This window comes from Symphalangus syndactylus, chromosome 13 (genome assembly GCF_028878055.3).
Source record: "Symphalangus syndactylus isolate Jambi chromosome 13, NHGRI_mSymSyn1-v2.1_pri, whole genome shotgun sequence".
In the NCBI taxonomy this organism is placed as follows: Eukaryota; Metazoa; Chordata; class Mammalia; order Primates; family Hylobatidae; genus Symphalangus; species Symphalangus syndactylus.
In genome coordinates, this window is record NC_072435.2 from 118603324 (window position 1) to 118612321 (window position 8998).

The following is an 8998-nucleotide window of genomic DNA, read 5'->3' on the forward strand; positions in this document are numbered from 1 at the left end:
TTCCCACCATCTCTGCAGCCTCAGGAACTTCTTCCGCAGAGCCTCCGACATGCTGTACTTCAAGCGGCTCATCCAGATCCCCCGGCTGCCCGAGGTACCACCCCCAAGAGGGCCCCGAGGCCCTTTGAGGACCCCAGGCACCTGGCTGGGCCCCACATAGTCTATGGAGATGGCGGAAGGAGGGCTTGTTTGGGGGACAGCTGAGCAGGTCCCACCTGCCGCCCCTGCAGGGACCCCCTAACTTCCTGCGGGCCTCAGCCCTGGCTGAGCACATCAAGCCGGTGGTGGTGATCCCCGAGGAGGCCCCAGAGGATGAGGAGCCGGAGAATCTCATTGAGATCAGCACGGGGCCCCCTGTGGGGGAGCCACTGGTGAGCCCCCCCCCGCACAGCCCGTGTCCCCCAGTCCTCCAGCTACAGCATGAGGCCAACGGGAGTGTCGGGTGGCCAGCCCTCCCTTTGCCCACTGCCCGGCCTGGAGGGCACAGGTGAGTGGGGCAGGGGTCACCATGCTTTGCTGTGGCAGGTGGTGGCTGATCTCTTCGATCAGACGTTTGGACCCCCCAATGGCTCTGTGAAGGACGACAGGTGAGGGCTGGAGGAGCCGAGTGGGCTGGGGGTGGTTGGAAACGGCCTCAGCTGAGCTATGCTCTGGACACTTCTGTCTGGAAAGGCCACGGGTGGGGAACATGAACCCGTGAGGTGCCCAAATCCTGAGTGGCCACTGAGGAGGAGACAGGTTCCTGTGCTGGGTCTCTTGACTCTTCTGGTTGACTTAACTTGAACCCCAGGACCTCTGTCTCCAGGGACCTCCAGATTGAGAGCTTGAAGAGAGAGGTGGAAATGCTCCGCTCTGAGCTGGAGAAGATCAAGCTGGAGGTGCCGGGGAGGGGGTGGGCAGGGGCCGGGTGGGGATGGGCTGGAGGTGCCGGGGTGGGGGTGGGCGGGGGCTGGGGCCCCTCACAGCCCAGGCAGGGCCCCACATCACACCTCCTTCCGCAGGCCCAGCGGTACATCGCGCAGCTGAAGAGCCAGGTGAATGCACTGGAGGGTGAGCTGGAGGAGCAGCGGAAGCAGAAGCAGAAGGCCCTGGTGGATAATGAGCAGCTCCGCCACGAGCTGGCCCAGCTGAGGGCTGCCCAGCTGGAGGGCGAGCGGAGCCAGGGCCTGCGTGAGGAGGCTGAGAGTATGTATGGCCTCGGCCAGAGGGGTCCAAGGGCATGTCCCCAGCCCCTGCCACCCCACGTGGGGCGTCACTGCCTCTCCTCTCGCCCCCAGGAAAGGCCAGTGCCACGGAGGCGCGCTACAACAAGCTGAAGGAAAAGCACAGTGAACTCGTCCATGTGCACGCGGAGCTGCTCAGAAAGGTAGGTCCAGCCCATCCTCCATCCCAGCCAGTGGCAGGGCCTCTCGGGAATGGTAGCAGAGCATGAGCCCTTCCCCTGCCCGTGTAGAACGCGGACACAGCCAAGCAGCTGACGGTGACGCAGCAAAGCCAGGAGGAGGTGGCGAGGGTGAAGGAGCAGCTGGCCTTTCAGGTGGAGCAGGTGAAGCGGGAGTCGGAGTTGAAGGTAAGTCCCTTGTGGCACAGGGCCCTGCCCCAGCATCCCCAGCCCACTGCCCCAGTGACACGCTGTCCTGTCCCAGCTGGAGGAGCAGAGCGACCAGCTGGAGAAGCTCAAGAGAGAGCTGGAGGCCAAGGCCGGAGAGCTGGCCCGCGTGCAGGAGGCCCTGAGCCACAAAGAGCAGGTGCATCTGGCTTCAATGACTGGGGGTGGGGTTCTGGGGCCAGTCCTGGGTGGAAGTCAGGTCCTCTTTCCCGTGGACAGGCAATACCCGGGTGCCATCTGGTGATCCTGGGATGCAGCCCTGACCCAGACCCAGGGGCTACATGGGAGACAGGACCTACCGCTGGTCCTCAGGGAGCCCTGAGTCTGATGGAAGTGATCACTAATCCCCAGGGCCCAGTTTGTAAGCGTGGGGGCAGGGTGGGCGGGGCCTGGGAGCTCTGTTCACATGCCAGGTGTCCATGTCTGTCCATAGAGCGAGTCGGAGCTGAGCTCACGGCTGGACACGCTGAGTGTGGAGAAGGATGTGCTGAGTGGAGCTGTGCGGCAGCGGGAGGCAGACCTGCTGGCGGCGCAGAGCCTGGTGCGCGAGACAGAGGCGGCGCTGAGCCGGGAGCAGCAGCGCAGCTCCCGGGAGCAGGGCGAGTTGCAGGGCCGGCTGGCAGAGAAGGTATGGCCTCCCCAGATGTAGCAGCACTGCTGAGTTCACTGCCGCCTGGCAGCCATCGATCTGTCTCCGTGATCTGCCTGTTCTAGAGATTTCACATAAACGGGATCATACACGATGCATCCTTTTGCGTCTGGCTTCTTCCACTCAGCATCACGTTGTCAGGGGTCACCACATCATAGCCTGTGTCAGCACCTCATTCCTTTTATGGCTGAGTTGTACTCCGCTGTGTGGACAGACCACATTGTGTTTATCTGTTCATCACTTGGTGGACATTGGGGTTGTTGCCAGTTTCTAGCTGTTGTAAATAGTGCTGCTGTGGGCCTTTGAGCACAAGTTTCTGTGTAAACATCTGCCATCACTTATCTTGGATAGATAGCAGAACCGCTGGGTCTCACCTCTGTTACCCTGATGAGAAACTACCAGACTGTTTTCTAAAGTGGCTGCACCATTTTACACTCCCACCAGCAATGCATGAATGTTCCAGTTTCTCCACATCCTTGCCAACGCTTATTATTGTTTTTATTTTAGCCATCCTAGTGAGTGTGGAGTGGTTTCTCATGGTCTTGATTTGTGTTTTCCTGATGGCAAAGGGTGCTACATATCTTTTCATGAGCTCACTGACCGTTTGTGTATCTTTGGAGAAATGTCTTTTAGGACCTTGAGCCCACGTTTTAATTGGGTTATCTTTTTTTTATTGAGCTGTGCACTGCGGGAAGCCTCTTTATAGAAATCTCCACCCCCTGACCAGTGAGGGTCTCAGCTGGGCTCCAACTGGCGGCCCATGGGTCGGTCCAGGGCTGGTGCACATCCTTGGCCTTGGGGAGGGTCTCTAAGCTGCCTTCTTCACCCCCATTGCCAGGAGTCTCAGGAGCAGGGGCTGCGGCAGAGGCTGCTGGACGAGCAGTTCGCAGTGCTGCGGGGTGCTGCTGCCGAGGCCGCAGGCATCCTGCAGGATGCTGTGAGCAAGCTGGACGACCCCCTGCACCTGCGCTGTACCAGCTCTCCAGGTAGACGGTGGGGCCACACTCAGCTGCTCCCCTGCCTTCTTCCCATCCCCAGCCCTGAGCAGCAGGTGGCAGGGGCCTCAGTTCTCCTTGTGCTTGCAGACTACCTGGTGAGCAGGGCCCAGGAGGCCTTGGATGCCGTGAGCGCCCTGGAGGAGGGCCACGCCCAGTACCTGACCTCTTTGGCAGGTGAGTGTAGCCAGGGCAGGGCGGAGGCGGGGGCTGTGTCCCAGTTCCAGCGCCCATGGCCACCTCTTGCCTTTTGGGAGGTTTGTGGACAGCAGGGACCTCTCTGGGAAGCCAAGCAGATGCCCCCTGCCTGCTCCTTCTCAGGAACCCACCCCTGCCCTGTGGACAAACAGGCTTTTGCCTCTGGGGCCTGGGCCACCATGTGTGCAGGTGGCAGGGCACTGAAGGGCCTGGGGCCATATACACTGCGCTGTGGTTCCCACTACCTCCTGGACATCGTCTTGCCGAGCCCCCCCCCTTCCCCCTCCTCCCCCTCCTTCTCCCCCTCCCCCCCCTCCTTCTCCCCCTCCCCCCCCTTCTCCTCCTCCCCCCCTCCCCCTCCCTCTTCTCCCCCTCCCCCTCCCTCTTCTCCTGGGATAGCTGGCTGCCAACAGTGGTCCCAGTGCTAGTGTCTCAGGGTCATCCTCCCCTAACCTTGGCCCCACCCACCCACCCACACAGATGCCTCCACCCTGGTGGCAGCTCTGACCCGCTTCTCCCACCTGGCTGCGGACACCATCATCAATGGTGGTGCCACCTCCCACCTGGCTCCAACTGACCCTGCCGACCGTAAGTGGGTCCTGGGATGGCAGGTTCTGTCCGCCTCACTAGCTTGTCTCCCCTAGGGGTCCTTATGGGGCCTGTGGGGGGCTCCACTCACAGTCCTTTCTCACCCCAGGCCTGATAGACACCTGCAGGGAGTGCGGAGCCCAGGCTCTGGAGCTCATGGGGCAGCTGCAGGACCGGCAGGCTCTGCGGCACATGCAGGCCAGCCTGGTGCGGCCACCCCTGCGGGGCATCCTTCAGCTGGGCCAGGTGAGGCACAGCTGAGTGTGGGTTTGTGAGGCTTGGGCCTGCCTCTGATCTCTGCACCCACCTCTGGGTTGGCTGAACAGGTGTTTGTGCTTGGAGCCTGCAGCCTCAGGACACAGGGTGGGGACCATGCACCCTCCTCGATCCCTGTGGCCCCCAACCTCTTTCCCAGGCTGCCCATGGGCTTGGTGGGGGGATGGAGGCTACCCCTGTCTGACTCCCATCCTCACCAGGAACTGAAACCCAAGAGCCTAGATGTGCGGCAGGAGGAGCTGGGGGCCATGGTCGACAAGGAGATGGCGGCCACATCCGCAGCCATTGAAGATGCTGTGTGGAGGATCGAGGTGAGCATGGGATCTGGGGACTCCCCTCATTCCTGTGGAGCTTTGTGGGCTGGGTACAGGCTGTAACCACTCCTGCTCACAGTCTCCAGGCAGGGGACAGATGGCGTTTTCCGGGGGCCTGTGAGGTCAGAGCTGAGAGGGCAGGAGGCAGCCCTGGCTTTCCCAGGACCACAGTCCCCTCCTCCCAGCCAGCTCACGGCTCTGTTCTTGGGTGCAGGACATGATGAACCAGGCGCGCCACGCCAGCTCGGGGGTGAAGCTAGAGGTGAACGAGAGGTGAGCCCCCCTTCTGTCCCCCCAGGCTCAGCCCCCCATGGCCCCTGAGGTTCTGCCCCCAACTGTTCTGCTCATGGGAAAGGAAGGCCTGGCTCAGAGCAGACACTCCCTCCCCACCTGCTGAGCCCTGCTGTGGCCAGGCCTGCCATGGTGTCGTGTGGGCTGCCCTGCAGAGCAGCAGCCAAGTCTCTCTTCTCCTCCAGAATCCTCAACTCCTGCACAGACCTGATGAAGGTGAGGGGCTGTGACCCAGGTGGGGGGATCTGCACCTGGAGGGCCACCAGTCATTGCTGTCTTGGTCTCGGCAGGCCATCCGGCTCCTGGTGATGACATCCACTAGCCTGCAGAAGGAGATCGTGGAGAGCGGCAGGGTGAGGGGCCGGCCGGCAGCAGGGCACAGTCAACAAGGAGCCTGACCCCCAGCCTAGGCCACCCTGGGCATGAGACCCCCCCACCCCCTACCACAGGGAGGCCTCAGGGATGCGCCTTATGGCCACAGTGAGGGGGAGAAGGGCCCGAGGACCCCTTTCCACCTTCGGTGTCCTTGACTGGCACGTCCTGCCCTGTTCTCCCGTCGCCACTAGGGGGCAGCCACGCAGCAGGAATTTTACGCCAAGAACTCACGCTGGACCGAAGGCCTCATTTCAGCCTCCAAGGCTGTGGGCTGGGGAGCCACACAGCTGGTGTAGGTTGCCCTGGGTAGGGGTGGGCAGGGGGCTGCTGCCTGCCAGTTGGAGCAGTCTGGGGGTCAACAGGGTGCGGGGAGTAGACGGGGTGTGGAGTGGCGCCAGCCGTCCATGGGGTCAGAGACTCTGGCCCTGACTGGCCCTTGCCTCGCAGGGAGGCGGCTGACAAAGTGGTGCTTCACACGGGCAAGTACGAGGAGCTCATCGTCTGCTCCCACGAGATCGCAGCCAGCACGGCCCAACTGGTGGCGGCCTCCAAGGTGAGCTTGCATGCTGACGGCAGCACACCGGGCTCTGGGCCCAGTTTGGCCTGGGCTGTGGCTGCCAAGCCCAGGCCTGTTGCTGCCCTGAGCTGGGAGACCTGGGCCCACCCTGATCTCTCGCCCCACCCTGACCCCTCGCCCCTCAGGTGAAGGCCGACAAGCACAGCCCCCACCTGAGCCGCCTGCAGGAATGTTCTCGCATAGTCAATGAGAGGGCTGCCAATGTAGTGGCCTCCACCAAGTCAGGCCAGGAGCAGATTGAGGACAGAGGTGAGTGCCAGGTGCCAAGGGGGGCTACTGGCTCCCGAGGATGAATGGGGGTGGGCGCCCAGATGTTCACTCCCTTGCTCTCCGGCCATAGACACCATGGATTTCTCTGGCCTATCCCTCATCAAGCTGAAGAAGCAGGAGATGGAGACCCAGGTAGGTGCCCATGGCTGCCCCGTGACCTCTGAGCTCATCCCTCGGGTGAAGCCTGGACCCAGGAGAGAGCTCCCTGGGGAGGCTGGGCTGGGCTGGGCTGAGCAGGCCGTGTGGCTACAGGTGCGTGTCCTGGAGCTGGAGAAGACGCTGGAGGCTGAACGCATGCGGCTGGGAGAGTTGCGGAAGCAACACTACGTGCTGGCTGGGGCATCAGGCAGCCCTGGAGAGGAGGAGGCCGTCCGGCCCAGTGCTGCCCCCCGAAGTGTAACCACCAAGAAACCACCCCTGGCCCAGAAGCCCAGTGTGGCCCCCAGACAGGACCACCAGGTGCCGTCTGCACTGGGATGGGGGAGTTCCGGGATGGGGGTGCCGTCCCCAGCCCTAGAGGGGCACATGGTGCACATCCCTGGGGAAGTCAGGGACCACTGACAACATGGAGGGAGGAGCTTCTTCAAGGGAGAGGTGGGGCCCCAGGAGCCTGGCCGTGACCACTGACCCCCCGACCTTGAACCCCTACAGCTTGACAGAAAGGATGGCATCTACCCAGCTCAACTCGTGAACTACTAGACCCCCCAGGGGTCAAGCAGGGTGGCTGGCAGACAGGCCTGAGCCTCTGCAACTGCCCTGACAGGACCGAGGGGCCTTGCCCCTCCACCTGGTGCCCAAGCCTCCCGCCCCACCATCTGGATCAGTGTCCGCAAGGCCCCGGGCCCTTACTGAGCCTGCAGGGGCCTGGGCCATGTGGGTGGTGCTTCTGGATGTGAGTCTCTTACTTACCTGCAGAAGAAACTTTGGGGCACAGCCAGGACCCAGTAGACCAGAGCCTCAACTCTTCAGGAAATAAGAGTTTTTAATATTCCGAGCTAGAGCTCTTCTTCCTACGTTTGTAGTCAGCACACTGGGAAACCGGGCCAGCATGGGGCTCCCTGCCTTCTGGACTCCTGAAGGTCGTGGATGGACGGAAGGCACACAGCCTGTGCTGGCTGATGGGACGAGGGTCAGGCATCCTGTCTTTGGCCTTCTGGGGCACTGATTTCTACCAGGCCTTCCGGCTGCGTGGTCTCCACAGACCAGGCTCTGGGTGGGCTAGAGGAATGTCGCCCATTACTCCTCAGGCCTGGCCCTCGGGCCTCCGTGATGGGAGCCCCCAGGAGAGGTCAGATGCTGGAAGGGGCCGCTTTTTGGGGAGTGAGGTGAGACATAGTGGCCCAGGCGCACCTTCACTCCTGGAGTTTCCATTTCCAGCTGGAATCTGCAGCCACCCCCATTTCCTGTTTTCCATTCCCCCGTTCTGGCTGCACCCCACTGCCCACCTGAAGGGGTGGTTTCCAGCCCTCTGGAGAGTGGGTTTGGCCTTGGGCCCTCCAGCTCAGCCAGAAAAAGCCCAGAAACCCAGCTGCTGGACCAGGGCCCTCAGGGAGGGGACCCTGCAGCTGGAGCGAGCTAGGCCCTGGCTTTGCCCATCAGATTTGAACGAATGTGTGTCCCTTGAGCCCGAGGGGAGTGGCAGGAGGGGTGGGACCAGGCTGGGAGGACAAAGCCAGCAGCTGCCATGCCCTCCTGCTCCCCCCACCCTGCCCCCAGCCCCAGCCCTAGCCCTTTAGCCATTCACCCTGTGCTCTGGAAAGGCTACCAAATACTGGCCAAGGTCAGGAGGAGCAAAAATGAGCCCCTTGGCTTTGTGTTAGCATTTCCTCCTGAAGTGTTCTGTTGGCAATAAAATGCACTTTGACTGTTGTCACTGATGCCCCAGAGGGAGGGGGCTGTGCCTGGCTCTTCATTCCTCTAGGGACATGTGTTCCCTTGTCTAGGCCCTGGCCAGGCACTGGGGCGGGGACCTATTCATGTCTGCATTTAATGCTAGAGTACTTGGGACTGCAGAAAAGCTCAACAGGGCTGTCACTGGCTTGTGTCCCCGCCTTGCATCTCTGGGAGGATTTATGGGCCTCAGGGCCCTCCTTTTACACAGGAGGCCAAGAGCCACCTGCACTCCCAGCCTTGATGCCCACAGCTTCCCTGGGGCCCCCAGCAGTTGCTGACCCCCTCAGTGTGTCTGAGACCGTGCCTGACAGTTGCTAAGTTAAGGTGGGGACCCTGACTCCCGGCTGGCCTGGGCTTGAGCCATGGCCACACACAGCCTTTGCACCTACCGGAAACCTGGAAGGGTGTTCAGTCCCTGGGCATGTGGCAGCCTCGCAAGCACCCACTTTACCCAGGAGCACATGCCAGAGGGAAGGCTGAGGTGGGTGAGCTCACTCTGTCCTACCCCCTGCCAAGATCACTGGCATTTATGGAGAGAAAGGACAGGGTGGGTCAGGGGAGAGAAAAGGCCCCTTGGCTGGCTCCTGTATGCCCTCAGACAAGCCTCCCACCTGTGCCCAGGTCTCCTGAAAGATGATGAAGTGGGGCCTCAGCTGGGGCTGCGTAGCCAGGGTGCTTGTGCCAGGTGGTTAGGGTGAAAGGGCCTTGCAAACTGACCACGAGGGCTAAGACAGACCCCATGCCTGGCTCTTGTTTACGCGGCAAGATGGCTTCAGAAAACAGCAACAGAACTGGTTCTCCACCAGATACAAACCAGTGAAAATCCACAGGCACTGACAACACTTAACTGATCATTCTTGAGTCCTCAATGACCAAACTTTTTGAGATGGAGTCTTGCTGTCACCTAGGTGGCAATACAGTGGCATGCCTTGGCTCACTACAACCTCCTCCCGAGTTCAAGAA

At 61.6% G+C, this 8998-nt stretch overlaps 1 protein-coding gene across 5 annotated transcripts in view; it reads left to right on the forward strand.

The window, feature by feature from the left end:
* Nucleotides 1-8011, forward strand: part of HIP1R (huntingtin interacting protein 1 related) — a 28436-nt gene extending 20425 nt beyond the window's left edge. For 3 of the 5 annotated variants that reach the window (XM_055237974.2, XM_055237973.2, XM_063614659.1), the window contains exons 10-32: nucleotides 19-94; nucleotides 231-371; nucleotides 526-587; nucleotides 806-878; nucleotides 1002-1185; nucleotides 1278-1366; nucleotides 1454-1570; nucleotides 1647-1748; nucleotides 2043-2237; nucleotides 3097-3244; nucleotides 3344-3430; nucleotides 3932-4039; nucleotides 4149-4285; nucleotides 4516-4626; nucleotides 4844-4902; nucleotides 5106-5136; nucleotides 5211-5273; nucleotides 5487-5587; nucleotides 5743-5848; nucleotides 5998-6121; nucleotides 6213-6274; nucleotides 6395-6601; nucleotides 6794-8011. In XM_055237974.2, the coding sequence (XP_055093949.1) occupies nucleotides 19-94; nucleotides 231-371; nucleotides 526-587; nucleotides 806-878; nucleotides 1002-1185; nucleotides 1278-1366; nucleotides 1454-1570; nucleotides 1647-1748; nucleotides 2043-2237; nucleotides 3097-3244; nucleotides 3344-3430; nucleotides 3932-4039; nucleotides 4149-4285; nucleotides 4516-4626; nucleotides 4844-4902; nucleotides 5106-5136; nucleotides 5211-5273; nucleotides 5487-5587; nucleotides 5743-5848; nucleotides 5998-6121; nucleotides 6213-6274; nucleotides 6395-6601; nucleotides 6794-6841 (2431 nt within the window). In that variant the 3' untranslated portion in view covers nucleotides 6842-8011. Of the gene's footprint in view, nucleotides 1-18; nucleotides 95-230; nucleotides 372-525; nucleotides 588-790; nucleotides 879-1001; nucleotides 1186-1277; nucleotides 1367-1453; nucleotides 1571-1646; nucleotides 1749-2042; nucleotides 2238-3096; nucleotides 3245-3343; nucleotides 3431-3931; nucleotides 4040-4148; nucleotides 4286-4515; nucleotides 4627-4843; nucleotides 4903-5105; nucleotides 5137-5210; nucleotides 5274-5486; nucleotides 5588-5742; nucleotides 5849-5997; nucleotides 6122-6212; nucleotides 6275-6394; nucleotides 6602-6793 lie in introns of all 5 variants that reach the window. The other 2 variants (XM_063614658.1, XM_063614657.1) reach the window with 1 other exon arrangement.
* The last annotated feature ends 987 nt before the right edge of the window (nucleotides 8012-8998 follow it).